Source organism: Amphibalanus amphitrite, unplaced genomic scaffold (assembly GCF_019059575.1).
Source record: "Amphibalanus amphitrite isolate SeventyFive unplaced genomic scaffold, NRLGWU_Aamphi_draft 000149F_arrow, whole genome shotgun sequence".
In the NCBI taxonomy this organism is placed as follows: domain Eukaryota; kingdom Metazoa; phylum Arthropoda; class Thecostraca; order Balanomorpha; family Balanidae; genus Amphibalanus; species Amphibalanus amphitrite.
In genome coordinates this window covers 466,352-487,787 of record NW_024881644.1, presented here as the reverse complement: position 1 = coordinate 487,787, position 21,436 = coordinate 466,352, and the positions used below count along the sequence as shown (strand labels likewise).

Sequence of the window (21,436 nt, the reverse complement as noted above, 5' to 3'; positions counted from 1 at the left end):
ATCACCTTTTTCCGTCTATATCCTTTTAGATTCAGTAGCATTGACCCAATGATTGTGCCCAACGTTGTCCTTCCATTCAGCACACAATTTCATTGGAACCAGTCAGAAACTGTTTTTATAATTACATATTTCTTCTCAGTTCGCACTCTCACTTTCATCCCGAAATTCTAGATTGTGTGGCTGACTGGCTGGAAAATAAGCACACCTTTATCATCAGTGTCTGATCCCACACCTGACACAAACACAACCATCTCATCTGCCACCCACCCAAACAACACCTCTCCCTTCAGCACATTTGGGCAAAACTGCCCTCTGCACCTCAACAGCGCCCATCTGACCGCTGTCTTATCTCAGGAGCTTCTGCAGCTCATTGGAGGCTGCTGTCGCGGCTAGCGACATCAGCGTCAGCGCAGCTACAAATGTGGCGCATCAGAGGCTGATGATGTGACATCAGCGGTATCGGGTATACCATCAGCGGCAACGGCTGATCGGGACCAGCGTGGGGCGAATCAGAGGGACGATTTCTGTAAATGGCTGATACACACAGGGCAGATAGAGTCAGATGGGTTCCGTTTACGCTCTGATGACGGAAACGAAGCGGAAGCGAGGGTGAGCTGTACAAGCAGGCTGTGTGGTGATGGTACATACGTGTTTAGAATGAAAAAGAGGCTTTAATCGGAGGTTTACAACGCACTTACCTTGTTGATTCTATTTACCTATATTCATGCAGATTTTAGAACTCTGCATATTTTTAGACAAATTCATCACGCCATGACACCACAGTACAGAAACTGGACACCCTTAGGGATAGTACAATGGTGTATCTTGACGCTCATATAAGTGTTATCTGACACCTTTCAAAAACACCCGTGGGTATGCAGTTTAACCACTTACACCGTTAGCAGTGTTTTAAATTTTCTCCGTGTTTCTTTTCGCTTGTCAAAGACTGGCTTAGAATAAATACCAACTCCGATACTGAATTTTATGCGAGAGCGGTGATTGTTTGTGCGTGTGTTCGGCTCAGTAGTCAGTTGTTGCTTCGCTTGAGGGAACACAAGTCGCAGAGCACACATAAAAGAAAACGAGTTCTCGCCAAACAGAAAGCAGAAAGCTTGGCAGCTGAAACGGATTGGTGTTTTCCTCTGGCGCCCTGGCGCCGGCATCCCAATGGGGTCGTCCGCACGTATCTCGGCTACCGGTCGTCCGCACGTATCTCGGCTACCGGTCGTCCGCACGTATCTCGGCTACCGGTCGTCCGCACGTATCTCGGCTACCCGGGGAGCGCAGACGGGGGAAGTGGCCGAGGGGAGGGGAGGGTGAGGGGCAGCAAAAAGGACCGACGGCTGAGAGCCGGGCCCAGTGCGCAGCTGTGTCCGACGGCGAGAGATTTAGTCCGGATTCAGATCAACTCATACGAGTTTACCCTATTTGGTATAAGTCTGATTTCCGAGTAGAGTTTGGTAGGCACCGAAAAATAAGCCATAACTAGACGCTGGCGCTTATAACAATGAAAAAGACAGAGCAGAAGTTGATGCTTTGTTTATCAACTTATACCCTAATGAAGAGGATACCATACCTTCCTACCTATCTACAAAATAATTGAAGTTGAAGCAAATGGTAGGTATTTTTCTCGCTGCGACTATTATCATCTTCTTGAGACAAGGCATCGCTTAAAATGATCCTAGCATTTCATGCACATTCAAACGCTGCATGTTCTTAATGGTTTTAGCGAATAGTTTCAACACCCCTAAACGTCAATGCTTGGCTATAGTTATTAAGTCTAGCAATAGCTCTTCATGACCGATGACCAAAAATTAGGCATCCATCACCAGCTGCTGTACATATTTAGTCATTTGCCCTCTCCTGCTCTCTGCCCGGTAGACCCTCCCGTTGTGCCGGCCCTCTGTCCCTCGGCCGGGCAGTACCGCTCACCTGCCAACAGATGACGCTGGCGGTACCATACTGAACCCGACAGGAATGCAATGCATGAACAAATGCTCTGCTTTCATAAACCTCCACTTGCACTGTTTTGCCGCGCTAAATGCGTGCCGGCTCCCATTGCGCTTCAAGCTTTAAAACAAGCGTCTTTAAAACGGCTTGAATGCAATAACGCGTCCATCTCGCTTCCAATGTCAGCCCCTCCGCCCAGCCGAGCCGTGTCAATAGACGGGGAAAATTGAGAGAAGGGGACCACCAGTTCGCTCACTTTAGGGAGCTGAAATGAAGGTAGCGGCCATTAAAGGGGAGCGGGCGCAATAGGCAGCGAATTGTCAGCTTATTGCCAGTTCGTAAGCCAGCTCTATTGTCACAAGGCCTGACCCCAGCTGAGGACCCCAAGGGACGACCCCAGGGGGCGCGGGGCCGAACCCCAGGGCAAGGGAATCGCGTTTGGCTATGACTCAATAGTCCGCAATGGGATATTTCCCAGATTATCTTCTCGAAACAGGATAGAAATAGTAATATGAGTGCCATCGATCAGAGAGCTACCATTACTTTCCCACACAATAGCAATTCTCTTAACTCCATTGTGTTAATCTAGTCGGAGTATGCGAGATTTTCCTATAATACCATCATGAAATCAGAACGAGAGGTGCGATATACACTTTCAGCTTATTGCATGAAGAGGAGTTCCGTGTCCAAATTGAGTAAGTAAATTGCAATGCTTATCAAGCGTCTAGATATCTACAATACTCGTATATAATGCTGATCTGATGGTAAGGCTTTTCTGCTTTTAAACATAAACTCCTACTATTTGCGTCCTTTTCAAATCAAATATTTTATTGCTACATCGGTGGTGCTTACCCATTCTTAGCAGTCCACCTTGCTTATGACAGGCAATGATGACGATCCCGGCACCCCTCACTGCATTCCCTTCCATCTTCGCGTCCCCTCGCCACCGCCCCGGCCGCATTGTCCACGCAGATTGGCTGGGAGTGACAATAGCCGCCGCTGGCACAGAGGAGAGGAGAGCCCAGCACAGGCCCGCTGGGCACGACCCAACCCCACTCACTCACTGCGCGCTGGTGGCACCAATTTCCTGTCATTTGGCCGCTCCCCGGCCCCGCGCGCACCCCCCTACCCGTGCAGTAATGGTCATGCAGAGTACTAGCGCTAAGTGCTGTGTGACCGTACACGTCGACGCCACTCGGAGCCCAGAGGTCTTTTCGTGGAGCCCCAGGGAACGATATCTCACTGTGCACATGCCATAAGGCTGGCTGGGAAATATTGTACATTCTTACGCCGAGGAAAATGACAACAAGCGTGAATGAAGGAATGTTTAGGCATCACAGCACTGTCAAAAGGTTTTTTCATGTCATGTTTCAATAAATTAAATTTATCTTGGGATGAATGTAAAAAAACGTCAAACGCTATTCATTGTTCCAGCCTTTCAAAATGCTCTCCCAAGTTTTACTTGACCATGGTTGAGCGATTCTAAATACTTTTTATTTGAACGTCTTTCCATTTGGCTTGATTTGATCTTGTTAGTTTTTATTCGTATTTGTATTCTTCGTTCAGCCACAAGGGAAAGTGTGCGACATGGAGACGTTAGATGCCACTGGCCGATTAAAAAGGAGGCTTGAGGCACTACGGAGGGGAGCTGGAACAATCCCTAAGAAGTTTTCGATTTCCAGAAACTCCTCGAATTTCCCATTCTTTTGTCTTGTTGCTCGTTTCAAATAAACTATTCCTGATAAAAGTGGGTAATGGGTGTTGAAGGTTTCTTTCTATGCGAGGAAAAGTGCCAAATTTTGTCAAATTCTGATGCTGTGGAAAAGGCAAATGAACGTAGTGCCACTATAGTGCCCTTTGGATGCACTATAGTGGCAGGTATCGATTCTGTTACGTTCTTGCCTGTTCCCCTGACGTTTTTATCGCGCCTAACTTTCGGTCAATTTCGAACAACCGAGCTTTGGTGCCACCACATCGCTCGCTGCTGTCGTCCAGCCCGTCAAATTACGACGAGTTTAGATCCTATTGCCGAATTCAAAGTCTGATTGCTTTTCTCGGGCTGCAATAACGCTTTCTTTATCGATCTTAGTGTTGCGGCATTTTATTTATCCCGGTAGTCCCGTCAAGTGCCAAATCACAGCTCACTGACAGCTTACTGGTCGGTGGCACTGTTGTGGCCTCCTGCAACTTATGCATTTGGAGAAATTGTGAAAATATCCTCGATAAGGATGCATATTGTATTCGTGTATTGCAAAGGTCAGGTTTAAATAAAAAGAGATGCAATATTACGCTATTCAATTTTAAGTCATTTGTGTCCCATACATCGAATTTTAATGCATCTTTATTTCCAAGCAATTGATGTTAGTTCCCAAGGAATGGAATGCATACCGCATAGTTGGTTGTGACAATTTGGACGTCAGTACTAGTAGCTGCTTGTGTGCCAGATCAGATATACACCTATAAATGGCTTATCCAGCAGGGTGTCCAGCTTCCAAGCCCCATCTCCTCAGATCCATTGTGAGTCTGCCCGCGTCAGCCCGCCGTGATACAGCAGTCCCGGTCACGCTGTCAGAAACTCCTCACGTCATATCAGTCATGCCAATGACGCTCCCGGCCCTCCCTTCTCTCAGCACGCAGCGGCGGGCCCGTATGGGGCCGTGAGCGGTCGTGCGGAGCGGGGGAACCAGTTCGGGGCCGTGTTGGCCGAGGGAGCTGTGCGGACCGTGCCAAGTTCACCCGCGGAGCTGCGGCGGCTGACAGACACAATCCAGAGCGGCACGTGGACGGCGCACACCCCACCGCGGACGGTGGCGGCGCCTCCATTAACTGATGAGCCGGGTGGTGTCGGGTGTCGGCCCGACACTCTGCCGACACTCTGCCGACACTCCATCCGACACTCCGTCCGACACTGGGGTAGAAACCCCACGGGGTCTGGGTGAGGCACGGTTACGGTGTCAGACACCCGTCCAATAACCGACGGCAGGGCCCTGACAGATCCAACCCGCGATGACGCCGATATGTGACAGGTGCTATGGTGCTCGTGGCTGTCGTGATTGGACATGCAGACTGCCATCGATTTGGCTTTTGATGTGCGCTGGCGCTGTTGTATGCTGAAACGAGCAATGCAAAAAATCTGATGCAAAGCTTTCGTCCCACAACATAAAACATCCTCTCTTCAAGTTCCAGAGCCCGTATCGTTCTAAAATACTTAATTATTTTATCATTCGTTGCATCATTCACAAGGCAAACGTTTGTGAAATCTAATGCTTAATTTTCAAATATTTTTCCTGTGTGAATCTCATTTTACGTGTGTCTGTTGTTTCGAAGATATTTAACTAATGTCTTTTTAGGTATAACCGTAAAAATCATTTTACCGAAGTTCAGCTGTCTTATATGTACAGCCTGTATCGAAAAAAACGTTTCTCAACAATCCGACTCTCTTCTGTCTAAACTATTCGCTTCAACCCAGTTCCGTCTCCCTCCCCTTTGACTTCAAGCGGCGTCAAGCTGTCCGGGCTGCGGGTATATCATAAGCTCCGCTGCTCAGTTTTTCGTGCCGCAGTCAGCCCCTACTGTTGTTTTTATACTCCGGGGATGAGCTGAGCGGCAACGGTGCGCGACCCCCCACCGCCCCACAACGTCCACTCATAGTATCCCTCGCCACAGGGGGCTCGGCGCGGCGGGCAGAAAAAGGAAGGGATGGGGACGGAGCATATGTAGAGCCCATGGAGCAATGCAGAGGGGTCCATGGAGGCGGCGGAGAGGAGACTGTTCGAAACTGGCCGGATGTGAGAGAGGATTTGCAGAATGATCAGGCCTGAGGGAACATTTATTTCTTTTGATGAAGGGCTGATCTAATGTTCTAATTGTTTATTGAAAGTTACGCATTACCAGCAATCAGCATGTAAATCTCGTTAACGCAGAAGCTGTTGTTTGATTTCAATTAGCCATTAATCTTTAATTCCAAGTTATTTTTTAAGGGAAAAGGCACCCATGCAGTTTTGACTGCAATAAGCAACACCCTTCCTCAAACAAGTAATGTCGTTGCATTTTCCACTGTCCGAAATAGCAATGGATTTTGCAAAGCATATAAGCTATTGCACATTTCTTTGCGAATTAACTCTCATAATTTGCTTTAAATCACCTCCTTTTTTGGCACCACACCCTGGAGTGAAGTTTCTTATTTAAAACCCTCGCGACAACGGCGGTCGCAGCGGCGCTATATTGCGCCCACCTAGAGAAATATGCCGGTAATCCAACGCGAGCCGTACCGATGTAAATTCACCAGCGCGGCATTTGCATAATGCTACCCAAAACAATATGCAATTTGATTCGGCGCTCTATTGCCGGCGTCGCGTGGTGTATGAATATGGAGAGCGGAAGCGGTGCAGGTCGCCGTGTAACCGCCCCCGGCCAGGAGGTGTGAGAATGGCCGCCGGGTCAGGGAGACAGCCTGGAGTCGGGCTAGCGGAAGGAAGGAACGAGTTCATTGCGGTAACGGGAGTCTATTCGAATTTGCTGTCTTTAATTTTTGCTTACCTGCCTATTGTGATTGCAATGAGTGTCGGTGATTCAGACCAATTAAATGTTGTTTCCTCAAGCGGGTGGCATATTGCGGCAATCATAAAATAGCGCATAATAGTTACAAGCAACGTGAAGTTGATGAAAATGAAGGCATTTGCTTTATATGATACCTATTCGTAGGAAGGTTAGCAGAAATGTGCAAAAAAAAAACTAGCTTATATACGTACCACAATTGTTTTTTTTTATCGCCTGGCCTGGTGCCACGCTGGACTGCTTACGGTGTCGGAAGTTGTTAATTATTTGACGCCACACTGCATTACATTTATCACGATTTTGAGTTGCCCAATTGAACATCATCATTGGTGCAGAGCTCGCCTGGGGCTCATGAATTATTGAGTGATGGTTATAATCATTTGTTCCCTAATGAATCCCGATGATTAAACCCTTATCAGACCAGACGAACTGTGAATAAATATTCCTCATCCAATGAACACAGCTCAATAAAAAACGATAAATCCTTCATTTGAATTTATCCCTCCGCCAAATCCCATCCCGCAGAGGGCTGAAAAGCTGCCAGAATATCCCGGACGTCACGATGCACACGACGGCGGTATTTCACGCGCTGTCTGTCGGGCTCCGTGTCTGATCCGGTTAAACCAGCAGCTCTACGGCGCTGCTCTGTTTTGACTCTGTGTATTGTTGCCGTTGGGCTGCGCGGCCGGCCTCCTCGGCGCCGCCTGCATTGTCCGCCTCCCCTGCGGGACTGCCGAAGCCGTCACAGTCATTGTCCTGCCGCTTTGGAGCCGCACATTGCCCCAGTCTCCCCATGCCCGTGGTCCCCGCCGCCCCCGGTCGCTCGCGTCGCTCCCCATCGTCCCACCCCGCCGGTATCCCGGGCAGGACGCAGTCAAGAGACACAATGCGGCAATTTATGAGGTGCGATTCACCGGCAGATAGAGGACCGGGCCAGCCGGCAGTCCGTCATATGCTAACGACAAACGGACGAGCGGTGTATCGAGGACCGATGCGATGGGTGCCTGTGGCCGGGGTTCCGGCTCAGGGACGGTTCAGGGGTCTCAGAGTGGAGGCACGGAGGAAGTTGGTCACGGTGGCTAGAAAGGAAAATTGATGGGTTTGATGCGGGTGGTGTCTTCAAAAACAAGTGCACTAGGTGTGGAGTCCCATGCAGGCGTGGGGTGTGCGGTCGATTATGGTTGAGGGATGCTTGACTGCAGCCATTTTGTATGAAGCATAAGCTTTTTGCAAATGAAATAACGTAACTTCGCCGTCACTTCACCCCAAATGGCACTTAGTGCAAGGCCGTTTACAGTATTGCAGGCCCAATGTTTTTTTCCTGATAAAGTAATTCAATGCATGCCGTGCGTCGTCTCGATTACACATTTTATCATTTCACTGGTACTCGTAGCAACAAAAAGTAAAATAGCCCAAACAATTGCAAGATGGGCAATGTAGACTTCGACGCAATAAACGCAACCGATCTCGACTCATTTCTTAGTTGGATGGCATTGGAACTGCGTCTAGCTTCATTGAACCCTGTGCCCGGGCTATAAACTCTCGGTCTCGGTAACATACGGACGGTGGGGCAGTGTCGATAGTAAACCGTATATCGGACGGCTGTGGCCACTGGCCAGCTCCGTATGAGTAAAAATTTACCTCTGATCATAAGGTGGAGAAGTTGCGCTTTAGATGTAGAACGTGATAACGCATAATCTGTTATTCAACGAAGCCTGTCGGCTGTCACGTCTTCGCTGTGCCGAGGAAATCAACTATAATTTGAGGAGAAGCTTGTGAATCGGATTAGATCTTCAATGCTAATTTTGCTAATAGAATTTCCGTACTGATGTATGTACCGAATAATGCAAGAATGGCAAATCCCATTTAATCCACTTTGATGGTGTTTTGTGAGTGCAGAAGAAAAAAAAAGATAACTATAATTATATATTATAGATTATATAATTATAGAGCATCAGTTTTTGTTTAAATGGATTATGGAATTTCCATAGAACCCAACATTGATATTGTGGTTTTTGAAATATAGCTGGCCCTCAGCCTCCGCTACGAGCACCCTGTCAAAAATTAGTGCGGAAACAGCAAAAAGTATGCTTCTCAAAACCGGTGAGTAATTTGAAGAGATTTTATAAAGTTCTCTCTGCTGAGAAACAAAAATAAAAATGTTATTAGGAAACATAACGTGAATTTACATCGCAATGCATAAGGCTGCGAACTCAGATTTTCCGAAATCCGAGTTTTGGGAAATTATGGATCTCTCGAGGCATAATAAGTAATAGTCAAAGCTATCAAAGGTACAAAAGTTATAGGTGGGCCCCCGGCAACGGTCACTACCTCCTACCTGAACTTAGGTATATCGAGGTTCAATAAGTATCTTAGATTCACAAAAATGGCATGCCTATAAGGATCGAGTGTAATTACTGTGTGTCTAAAAAAGCAAAACTAATATGCAGCACATTTTTTTGTGCGGCGCTACCCTAAGCTGCCGCGACATATCGACAAGCAAACCTTTTTATATCGAAACTATGCCGATCCCAGGCCAGTAGTCCAATGAGCTGGATCTAACATGAGAGGTTTACTGTTACTAACAGCGTTGTTGGCAGGCGCGGTCAGACACCAGTGTCAGCGAAAGACCGCCAACAGACCACAGACTGCCACGGCACCCCGCATTGCGTCAGATTTGATCAGCAGTGCCGAGGCGAGAATTCCCCTGCCGCATTACGGCGTCCATAATTCGGTGGTTTAGGGTAGTCAGGTTTGTCAAAATTCTAGAGAAAAAGGATGTTGAAAAGAAGCACACAAAAAAAAAACATTGTTCGCTCGGTGTGCTGCTGGATAAAGAGAACAGCTTCATGCTATTCAATACAATGCTACGAATTGGGGACCGGTCGTCTTGCGCGGTCAGGTTTTCAGACTGGTGCAGGCCATGCAATTCTGACCAGGCTTGCTATGATGGATAACATCTAGAAAATATTTTCTTAGCACTTTGAGATGGAAAATGTCTCTTTCCACCCTGTTCGCTCCATCAAGACAATTGCCTCAATCTAGAAGAAACGATTTAATTCGCCAAAGAGGAGAGCTCCGACCGCACCGAGGCGGGACAAGCTTCGCGCAGACATTCTATCTGTTCGCTCTGAACACCTCCCGTCTGCGCCAGCGCGCTCGCAACCAATGAATGCTCGTTTGTATTCCGTCTGCGGCGAACACGGGCGCGAAGAAAGAGATCCAATTAGAACTGGAACAGAGGAAACGACCGCTAATTCTGTGCGCGGCCTCAGCATCGCTTGTTGAGATGATGGCCTTATTCAAAGCGTCCGACTTCAAAGCCAAAGGCAGTGCGTTTGGGGCCAGCGTGCGAATGCAAATGTCAATCTCTGAGTGGATGTTTTTCGCAGTGTGCAGGCGCGTCCATTAGTAAAGTGAATTAGTCGGATTTGCATTTCACCGAGCCGAAACGGGCGGCAAGTTTATGTTTTTTTTACTCGCGGCGGCGCTGTCACTGTCAGCTGGGCGTTGTTCGTCTCCGGTGGAGCGTGAGCAGCGATGGCAGCTGCTAAAACTTCTACAGCAGCATCCGAAATTGGCTCTGACGTGTGTGGACGGCTGTCGGCAGACGTCGAGCAGACGCATTAATGCCCGCGGAGCCGAACAGAACCGCTGTTAGTGTCGGAAGACATCACTGGCTTTAGCAGGAGAGGTTTTGGACAGGGAATTTGATGCGAGGCGATCGCCTCTGATAATTCGGAGGAAAAACTGGCATGATATCAGAATGGCGTTTGCATTTGAATATACCTATGCTCGAAAGATCTACCCATTCTACACATAGTGTTGAAGGCTGCATCAGCTCGAGTCATGCTTAGCTATGTGGAATCATCATTGCCCTGTCCTCTTTGTCTCTTTTCATAATTTTGTGAAATGAACGAGCCAAGCTGACGCAATACAAACCTGCCACGTGTCCACATAGCATTCCACCCGCCTCTCTTGGTGGAGGGCTCGGCTGGGTTCATGTAAACAATAGCCCTCAGACACTGGAGATGATAGCTCGTGACAGTCATGGAATAGCTTGTCATGTTCAACCGTCGTGGCTTATACTGCTTTTCTTATCGTTAGAAATGGACATTAAACAATAACACGTCCATTACGATTATAGTTTTTCTTGCAAAACGCAGTCATGTTTTGTGTTTGTGAAAGATGAAGTGCATAAAATACCCATTTCACATTTGCTTATCCAACTATCGTAGGCATTTTTCATTTGAGGTGATTTCGCATTTAGCTTAACAAATTGGTTTTGCCTAGTGGGAGCAACGACTATTACTGCAGAAACCTTCAGCTCTATGCCGGGCCCCCGCGGGGTCTGCTTTGACACTGACCAGACTCCAGCCAGAAACGTCAACAATTCCGTCACGTACGGGTCTGGTCGGACCAGGCTCTCCATGCCACAGTCGCGTACTTCCCTCAGTCCCCCGCGCAGTGTGTTTTCGTATCCCCACCCGCTGACAAGGACATCATCATGGCTTATCAGATCGTCGACAGTAACTACGGAAAGAACTGGGTGAAGCTACTGCACGTGACTCGTAACGGGCCGGAGCACACGATCCGCGAATGGGAGGTGTGTAGCGAGCTGACGCTGGACTCCAAGGACGACTACATGAGCGGTGACAACTCAGCCATCATCGCCACCGACTCGCAGAAGAACACCATCTACCTGCTGGCCAAGAACCACGGCCTGACGACGCCGGAGGAGTTCGGCCTGCTCCTGTGCCGTCACTTCCTCGCCCAGTACTCGCACGTCAATCGCGTCAACATCCTCATCAAGCAGCACCCCTGGAGCCGTATACAGGCGGCTGACGGTCCTCACGAGCACGCCTTTGTGACTGTCCGCGAGGCAGAGCGTGGCTGTCAGGTGCGCCAGCTCCGCGGCCAGCAGGCCACCGTCTGGGCTGAGCTCAACGGTCTCCAGGTGCTGAAGACCACCCAGTCATCGTTCGTCAACTTCGTCAACGACGAGTACCGCTCTCTGCCGGACGCCCAGGACCGCGTCTTCTCGACGGTGGTGTCGGCGCGCTGGAGGTACGTCTGCTCGCAGCGTCCCGTCGACTACGACGCCTGCTGGTCGGCGGTGCGCGAGGCCATCCTGGAGCTGTTCGCCGGGCCGGCGCGCGGCGGCATCTTCTCGCCGTCGGTGCAGAACACGCTGTACCTGACGCAGGTCAGGGTGCTGAACCGGCTGCCCGACGTCGCTGAGATCGAGATGGTGATGCCGAACAAGCACTATTTCTCAGTCGATCTGTCCAAGTTTCCGCGCGTGGGCAGCGCGAGCAACGACGAGGTCTTTCTGCCCGTGGACAAGCCCTCAGGTAACATCAGATGCGTGCTGGCCAGGGCCAACTCCAAACTCTGAGCGGAAGAGCCGATGTTTATGACATTTATGATCTATTTGCCGAGAAATTGGCAATGACAATGACGATGGGCTGATATTGGTGATAAAATGGGAAAAACAAATGCATAAGCTGCGTGCTATAGTGCGAGTGAAGCAGTGTGTAAGTTGGTGGCGTCAAGTGCAATTAAATGGGCTCTGGCGGGAGTGCAGGGATCGTGCAATATCAACTATTGTTTTTAGTTCTGGGCTTGTGCCCGCTATACTATGATGCAATACATAAGTCGCATAATCGTAGGTTATTTTGCGTCCAATGTGAAATACCCGGCGTATGTAGGGAGGTAAGTACACAGTACTTACCTACCACGATTTCACAGTTTGTTTATGTGTGGCTTAACTATCTCATTCTCTTTTGCAAAGAATCTGTTTGCTGTAAACACTGACATATCAAGATTTATGTCTCACTATATTGATATCTCACGTATTGGTGTCTCATGATATTGAGTGTCGTCGGGTCGAAAGCAAATATAATTTTCTTGAATAATGTGGAAAAAAGAAAGAAAGCAAAGATAATGCCATGTCAGTTCAGTTGTTTATTATTCTTATTGTTGGTGGTGGGTAAGGTGAAATGAAAAAGTGAACGGTGACTACTGAATAAATAAACAGAGAAGAAAACCTGTTGTTTGTCAGGTTATCAGGTACAGAATGCATGCAGGCAGGTGAGCACATGGAGGAGACAGAAGGATGCCCTTAGGTGATTTTACGTCGACTGAGAAAGTACCTAGATCGAACGCTGCGGTATTTTTATTCTAAAACCATAAGTAAATATAAATTCTAGACCATAAGCAGATTATGAGAAGTAGCCTGCTACCAATGCTTCGCCCAGTATCCTTTACGATTAAGGTCGTGCTAGATAAAAAATCCCTATTGCGTCCGCCCAAAATTGGCCCGGATCCCTCACCGGTCACCCCATCCCGTCGGTACGCGAGGTATGCCGCGCCCCGTTGAGGTCTGGCAGGTTCCACGTCCTGTTGGGAAGGGGGAAGGCCCCCCGTCGTATCTCTGGAACCAATAGCCGGATCGGAAAAATTCAAACGGTATTCGAAAGAGCTCATCAAGATGCACAAGATAGGATATCGATGACCCTAATAATTGACCTGTGACGTCACAGGGAGGTCAAACAAGGTCAAATCAGTCCAATGACAATGACGAGAAGTAGGTCATAAAAATGAAATCTAAGTTTCCAAAATGAGTTTGGATATGATCTATATGATAGATCTGGCATGTGGATAGTCACCTGAGTGGATGATGACCTGTGACGTCACAACAGAGGTCAGCCTCGACCAATCAGAGAACACTTTCGTGAATCGTAAGGAAAGGCATGTTAAATTGGAAATATTTGAGTCTTTATAAAGACTACCCAAGATAGATAGATAGATAATGTATTAAGACCTTCCATGACATGGATTATATAGCGTCTACGTCAGTACAAAAGTGATGGTTAAAACACATCAATACAATACACTTCGTGTGATAAAAGGCGATAAATGAGACAGTAAAAAACGGCCGTTGCTATAAAATCGCACCCAATCTAGGTGAGCTCCAGCTACATCGTAGCATTCAGAGCCTTCACCGCACGGTAGAGGAAACTGCGCTTGGCAAACTCAGTCCGTACTCGGGGTAGTTCAGCCTGCCCGCTCTCACTGGCGCGTGTGCGGCGAGAGGACACATCGGACCGCGCCAACACTCGGCGGCGCAGCATCTCAGGAGCGTCACCCAATATACCCAATATACCCAATATCCCTTTATGAGGACATGTCATATACATGCATCCACAGAAGCCTCATCGACCATTTTTCGGGAACTATGACGTCACAGGAAGGTCAAACAATGTCAAATTGTAACGGTTAATTACAACGAAAAACAATTCCTTGCCCCAAAGTGATTTTACTCACTTTAAGTTGTGTAAAATTGATGTCCGAAGGTACTGAAAGTTTCAAGTCGAAATTCGCAGCCGATTCTGAGTTATCGGCGAAAACCACAGGGGGCCCTTCCCCCCCCCCCCCCCACGGGTTGCGGGTTAAACCTCAGTTTATGCCTACAATTCCAATATCGAATCGATAACAATCATTCAATGATCATTTTGCTCTTCTGACTTCTAACGAGCCGGACGTACTTGCCTAAACTCAAGGCCCGCCACTGAGGTCTTCTAAAAAGGGCAAAGGAAAAGCAGATATTTCCTTCATATGGAAACCTTGATTCCTCTATTCCTTCATATGGCAGTAGAACGTCATCAGAAAGTTTTGCTTCAATGATGGCGCGGTGAATACATTACAACGACCAGCTGGAATTGTGTAATCCGTGTGTATTTCTTTCGTTCAAGGGATAGGAATCTTGTACACTTCCCTGAACTGAGTTATTACATTTACCATTTCAGCAAGCACCATATTTTATCCAGCATGAGGTAAGGTTCAAGCATGTGCATCCTATTTTCTTCTCTGGTATTCTCATCTCAAGCCATAAGCTTCCAATGGCCTTCAACTGGATGCATTTTGCTGACAACTTTCCAAGGCACCATATCAGTTGGGGAAACTACGAGGCGAACGTCAAAAAATGGATTGGTCAATAAATGGACTTTTGATGACCATATATGGGCATAAATGCAGCCCCCGCTACTAAGGGTGAAAAACGGTATAACAAGCCGGTACTTGCGGTATCGCGTCCACTTATTGGAGAGAAAAGGCTTCCATTTTTCACTAGGAATTGGTGTGATTTGATTAAATTCGGCGAATTGACTCGAAAATGGCGATAGGAAAACGGCTTTTCTGCATGTTCTGGGCGTCGCAATCAGCTGGCCATTCAATAAATGGATTGGTTTTATGAAAGAAAATTGTTAAAAGATTTAATTTAATTACAATAAACAAAAATATTTAATTCTAAAATAATAACTTAACTACAATTAGAAAAACCATAAACAAAATCATAAAAATAATGACATTTTTAAACCACGGTACTGCTTACATTTTTTGGCGCGTCTGTTTCAATCCGCCATATTTGCCAATCACGGTTTGACCTTGCGTTGTATCTCTGCGATTTAGAGCCGCCAGTTAATTATGCACCGGGTGAGTGTAGGCCTTGTGTGGTTAAAAAACATCCTTATGCCTTATTTTTTCATTTGAATGCTAAAATTCATTGAAAAGATGAAGTTGTCTGATTTTATGACCATATATGGTCATCGCCCCGCCCACTCCAGACGCTGATTGGCTAATCCAATTTTTGTTTGGCTCCTCGTAGTTTCCCCAACTGATATGGTCAATTATTTTGATATTCAACCTGTGCCAATAAGGCAATATTTTCATCAAAATATTTTTCAAAGCATTTCATTGGTTGATGATGATAAAAGGAGTGGTGTTGGGGCATACTGCAGTGCATAGGTACTTTTCCAAGGCATGTGCAACTCTTTCAGTCGGGATTTCAATTTCAATTTACACAGTCCAAGCTTTACCTTACTGATATTCTAGTTTCATAATGTGCTGTGGCCCCTGCTCAAATAAATAGTTGCATTTTTATCAGGCTTTACAATGAATGAAAAGAGGATAGATTTACAGTGTCATTACAGTGAGTTGATGAATAGTAGGTAGGTACCTACCCATAGGTAGGTACCTACCTTCTATCTGCAATCACCAGGTGCTAAAAATTATTGTTTTTTGTTCTTTTTGCATTGTTCAGCCAGCTGACCCAGACTGCGAAACATGGCAATCACAACAGGTGTTGTTGATGCAGAGGCACTAAGGCAGTGTGTGGTCCTGGTGGCACTGGATTTCTATTTTTGTGATTTTGTTTTATTTTTTAAGCCTTGATACAGGTTTTGCACATTTTCTGGAGTGACTAGGCACCAACTTTTTATCATAATGCACTGTTGTACGAGCACAAAAATCTATGTTTTGTTCCGGTGCTGGCTGGTTTCCCGTCCCATGGTGTGGACTGGTGCATGTTTGTCACCCTAGCTGATGCAGCTGGTTGACTCTGCTGCCATGCTTTACAGTCTGACAGCTGCTGGCTGGTGGAAAAACAGCTGACTACTGGAAAAGTGTTAATGGGATTTTGTGCTTGAATGCTGAAATGCTAGGTACTTGATGCTAAAATATTTGTATTTTTTCCTTTTACAGCTCCAAGGTATCATTCAAGATCACTCTCACCTCCGACCCTAAGCTGCCCTTCAAAGTGTAAGTATGCTGGGAACTCAAAGTGCAAATGGGGTTACTGACTCTTTCCTTGCAAGGTCACTTGTAAGCAATTGTATGGCTACCAGGTGAGAGTACCTACCTAATCCAGTACCTACTGCACTGATCAGTAAATGTATGCTTACATTGGTGCTTGTGCAATCATTTATTTGCCACCTTGAATATGTTTTCATATTTTATATAATTTCAAGGCTTCTGCCACAAGCCACAGCCCTATCTTCCTCACCATGAATGGATGTTGTGCCACCGCCACCCTGCCTGTCCCACTGTCATTCTCACTGACCCATTCTTCCCTTCCTGTTCCTGTAGTCTACTTAGCATTGTGTTTTGCTGGCCGGTCTCGCCCGCCCTGCTCCTGCAGTCTGAGTGTGACCATCTCTCATACCTAGCTAACCAGTCTCACTCATCCCGCTCCTGCAGTCAGAGTTGGTATCTGTCCTACTGCTCATGCTGCGCCTCTCTGACCTCCCTGACCGCCCCTGTAGACTGAGTGTGCCTGTCCGACTGTCAGTCTGAGTGAACTCGTCCCACCGTTGTGCCTCCCTGACCTCTCTGACCGCCCCTGCAGACTGAGTGTGCCCGAGAACACGCCGTTCACTGCCGTGCTGAAGTTCGCCGCCGAGGAGTTCAAGGTGCCGCCGGCCACGTCAGCCATCATCACTGACGACGGAGTCGGCCTCAACCCTCAGCAGACGGCAGGTCAGTGGTAAAACCCTCAGCAGACGGCAGGTCAGTGGTAATCTGCAGGGGACGCAGACTGATGGTAACCCAGAGTAGACGGTAGGTCAGTGATATAACCTGCAGCAGACGGCTGGTCAGTGATATAGCCTGCAGTAGGTCAGCGATAACATGCAACAGATGGCAGGTCAGTGATATCACACAGCAGACGGCAGGTCAGTGATGACTGATGGAACCTGCTGCTAGTCGGTGATAACACCCCGAAAACGGTAGTTCATTGACGAAAAACCACAGCAGGTCATATGGCAGACGGCACGTCAGTGATGAAATCGCCGCGGCTGGTAGGTCAGGGATAGAGATTGCAATCCCGGAACGTTTTGCCAATCCCGGGATCCCGAAAGTTTTTATTTCGGGATCCCGGGATCCCGGGATCCCGGCATTGTCACTTAATGTCGTAAGAGTGATTTCCTACTGACATATTTTGCGTCTTTAAGCTTACCACAAACAAAGAGGCAACCAAAAGCCATCCTTAGACCATGTCATTTGCATTAAAAACGATTGAATTTGCGAATAAAACGTTTCGATTTGATTAGCATTAAGTCTATTAGCATTTATTCCCAATTGGCCTTCATAAAACTGTGCGTCGACCAGATCGTTTACTAGACAGGTTCCAGCACATCCACGCCTCACTCACTCTTCGTCTACGGTACTCGTAGTTAGCGCGACAGTTTTAAGCCATTGCCATGTTGGTCTACTTAAAAACTCGCAACCAGTGTACGCCAAATTTGGCAGCTCCCTATTTCACAATGTTTTCAAGACGTCGCTTGGTCACTTCACCTCCTCCCGGTTCCGCTTTCATCACTAATGTCTCTCAGAATTTGCTCGTAAGTCGCTTTGAGAGCAGAGTCACTGACTGGGAGAGCTCCACTCTACCGTATTCAACGTCTGAATCAGTGAGCTCTGCCGTCACTTGCGTGACATCTGTGACATCTTTCTGCGACACGAGCTCAAAGACTGTCTTGATGACCTCCTTTGTTCCGGCCACGGACGGGCAAGTCAGAATCGCTGAACGATCTGTGATTCTGATAAAGATGTTGCAGCGCTGATGCTGCATTTTTTTTTTTGGCTTTCGGGACCTTTTTTCGTACGTATTTAAGCGGCTTAACCGCTGTGGGTGATACCCGAGAGCTACCAACACGGTCGATTGTGGACGGCCAATACGGGGTGCCAGCTAAATAGTTTATCTGCTTTATGTCACGCAGCACAATTAACAGTGTAAACAAGACTCGTGCAGCGGCTGCATTCTTTTTAAGGTGAAAACTGATTCTTTTCGGGATCCCGGGATTGGCGGAATTTCGGGATCGGGATCGGGATTAAAATCCCGCCGGGAACCCGGGATCCCGATCCCGGGATTGCAATCTCTAGTCAGGGATAAAACCGTCACTAGAGAGCAGGCCAATGCTAACCTGTAGCAGACGGCAGGTCAGTGATCGGTCGCGATCAGATGTCGCTAATGTCCGCCAGTAGACGAGAAACACTCGTCTATCGACGGGCGAGTGATTTTGTTCGATGCCATTTAAACACCCTTACCGTGAAAGGTATGTTGTTAGGAGTTACTTTTTCTGAGCTTCAGCGGCGATCTATATGCTGTATATGTGAGTGTATACAGTACCCAGTGCGTGCTGAAGTAAGGCTGCCGTCCCCGCAGGTACCGTGTTCCTGAAGCACGGCTCCGAGCTGCGACTGATTCCCCGGGACCGGGTCGGCTGCTAAGATGGGTCGCTGACTTTTGACCTGTGACCTGACCGTGACCTTGGCCCGGCCGCCGACACCAGCTGCCTGCCCCTGAGCTGTACCAAGCACAGTTCGACGGGGGAGCGGTGAGCTTGCAGGCCCAGAGACCGTATGTGACGCATCGAGCTGACTAAGACGGGCTTCAGAGACCAGAGCGAATGACAAACGCCCAACAGTGAATGGTGATGGTGGAATAGACTCGCTTTGCCGAGTGGGGGGGGGGGGGGAGTGGCGAGCGTAAACTTGTCGACCTCTGTGTGTCGTCAGGTGATCCATTTTTCCGCCGCGGAGTGGGTTTCGGTCATTCCCTTGTAGTGTTCATTCTAGTATCGGTTGCTGTTGAATTTACAGACATTTATAAGAAATAATTTATATATTAAGTGTCTCATCTGGTTTGTTCTTCGATCTGTCTCGCCTTTCTGGTTTCTTATGGTTCTAAATTTTACAAATATATGACTATTTTATTATTTTCTTTTGTCGTTCTGACTCTCTGAAGCGGGTTTGTTGAACGAGCTTTTGTTCTTCATCTCGAAAACTGCAAAAGGACAATCGACTGTCTAATCCAGCGCGGAGCGAGACATACGAGAGGCATACTTCACACAAGTAGACTCATTCGGCTGTGGCAGTTGTGCCGACACGACCACCGCCGCCACTAGCACTACCGCCACCACCGCCACCGCCACCACCACCGCTACCACTATCACCACCGCTACCACTATCACCACCGCTACCACCATCACTACCGCCACCAATCACTACTACCACCACCACCACCACCACCACCACCACCACCACCGCTACCACTATCACCACCGCCACTGACACTACCGCCACCAGTCACCACCACCACCACCACCACCACCACCACCGCCGCCGCCGCCCCGCTGACCGCCGCCCCGCTAACCGCCTCACAATGGCGGCGGGCGACTGCACCGTGTGATTTATGGTAATGGTCGGGTCGACGGTGGCATGCGTCCCCCGACGCGGCCGCGACGCCAGATTAAAACACTGTCGGGTCGTCCCCGGCCGTCTGACCTGCCTGCGAACGTCGTCTGATCCGTGACAGCCCTGTATCCGCCCCGTCCCGCCCGCCCGTCCGTCCGTCCAGCCGTATGGTAAGGTGTCCCGCAGCAAGGACACGATAGTTTTTGTCCCAGGCCCGACAAGTTTTGGGATGTGACCTGTGTGGTGTCCTATTCAAGGTTTTCTATAGAATACGGCCTACGGAGCCCGTTGTAAGTAGGCTGGGGACTTGCTAGCTTTCCAATACGGTGCTGGTGTTCTCATTCCATTTGTACCAATTGTAGTCCATTGCTGTCATTCTCCTCCCGCTGTGTGTAATTAACGCCAGCAGTGCGTGGTTATGGTTTAATTGTGTCTCAATTGCTCGCTCGTGTGGAATTCTACGCGAGATGAGGGACCCTCGAGACGAGGGAGAGGGAGAAACAAAATTGGTGGCAGCGGGTGAAATGCGGATCGCCTAAGTTTGTGGAAGATGCAATGTTCTGCGAACTAGACCGAAAACTTGCATGAATTTCTGATGTTGGTGCATGTCTTACGTAGCTCTAGCTGCTACACCAGTTTTACATCCGACGTTATGAGGGAACTATGCCCCTACATGCAATATTGTCGATGCATTTCCTGTGACGTATTATTTTGATCACTGAGCTGAAGCGTATCCTATCTATTGCGGAGAGTGTTCTTTATATGACTTTTGTCCTCAGTCTATCTATGTCCGTCATATTTTTATCCGTGCTATCCTCATCACATGTACAAGGGCCATGTCCGGAGCGACACATATCGGCCAGTTCTTCACACCGTCAGTGCTAATTAACCCGCGCCCGGCTGGGGGTCCTGGATTTCCACGCCCTGCTGGGGGGGGGGGGGTCTGAACACCCCCTCCTTCTAACTCGGCTCCTGGGCCACGTAGCGATACGCGGAAGGCGGCGTTCGAAAGAGCGTCAAAAATAATGACGAAATCACTTCGGTCAATTTTTTGGTCAGGTCAAAGGTCAGGTCACCAGAGGTCATTGAAGGCAAAATTTCGCCGATTTCCAGGTCGAATGTCAACAATTTCCAAGATGCCAACGCATAACTCGGGAACCAATAGAGCTACAGCGCAGCGGAAAAGCGCATTCGATAGCCCTATTAACGCCCTTTCTGAGTATATCTGTCAGATTTGTTCTAACGTCAACGGTTTTGCCTGCAGGAAGCAAAAACTGCAAAAATAGCCGATTTTTCCGGAAAGTTTTTTTTTCTGCAATAACTTTTGACCCAAGCCTTGCACGAGCTTACTTTTACCGGCATCGTGTTCCTCTCGTCAAGACGCATCGAATGAACTATAACTTGACCTTGAAAGGTCAACTTGAAAATTTGACCTCAGTTCAAGGTCATGACCTGACCTGAAAGGGTCATGTTGCATATCAGTCGATCCGTATCGTCGAGCTGAACACATCTAATGCGTTTTCATCGATCTAGCATGTCTCTATCAAAAGTTATTTGCGAAAAACTGTTAGATACCATTCGTGACCTAAGATGACCTCAGGGCATAAACAGGGGTCACGGACACCATTTTCATGTTCGGTGTGTCAAAATTACTTGTAATTCAGTGTTTGGGAGTGTTTATAATGTCTTTCGTCCAAAAGAGGCGCATTTCAATTTTCTCCCATTGACTTATAATGGGGAGGTCGCAAAATTGACCTGACCTTAGGTCATCGATATCAAAATTCTGAGATATACATTTTGTACGTGCTATTGCTCTTAGCAATCGCTGAAAGTTTTAAAGCGATCGGTCACTCGGTGTAGCTATGACAGACATTGAAACTTTTTATGAGGTGAG

At 47.9% G+C, this 21,436-nt stretch overlaps 2 protein-coding genes across 2 annotated transcripts; both read left to right on the top strand.

The window, feature by feature from the left end:
• The first annotated feature begins 10,929 nt into the window (after positions 1–10,929).
• LOC122382888 (uricase-like) lies at positions 10,930–12,556 on the top strand. The gene has a single exon (XM_043368787.1). It carries the CDS (start codon positions 11,015–11,017, stop codon positions 11,903–11,905), a length of 891 nt encoding a protein of 296 aa, XP_043224722.1. The 5' UTR covers positions 10,930–11,014; the 3' UTR covers positions 11,906–12,556.
• A 1,641-nt stretch (positions 12,557–14,197) lies between these two features.
• Positions 14,198–19,064, top strand: LOC122382887 (ubiquitin-fold modifier 1). The gene is made up of 4 exons (XM_043368786.1): positions 14,198–14,345; positions 16,051–16,107; positions 16,694–16,824; positions 18,512–19,064. The coding sequence occupies exons 1-4, from the start codon at positions 14,341–14,343 to the stop codon at positions 18,574–18,576; spliced, it is 258 nt and encodes an 85-aa protein (XP_043224721.1). The 5' UTR covers positions 14,198–14,340; the 3' UTR covers positions 18,577–19,064.
• The last annotated feature ends 2,372 nt before the right edge of the window (positions 19,065–21,436 follow it).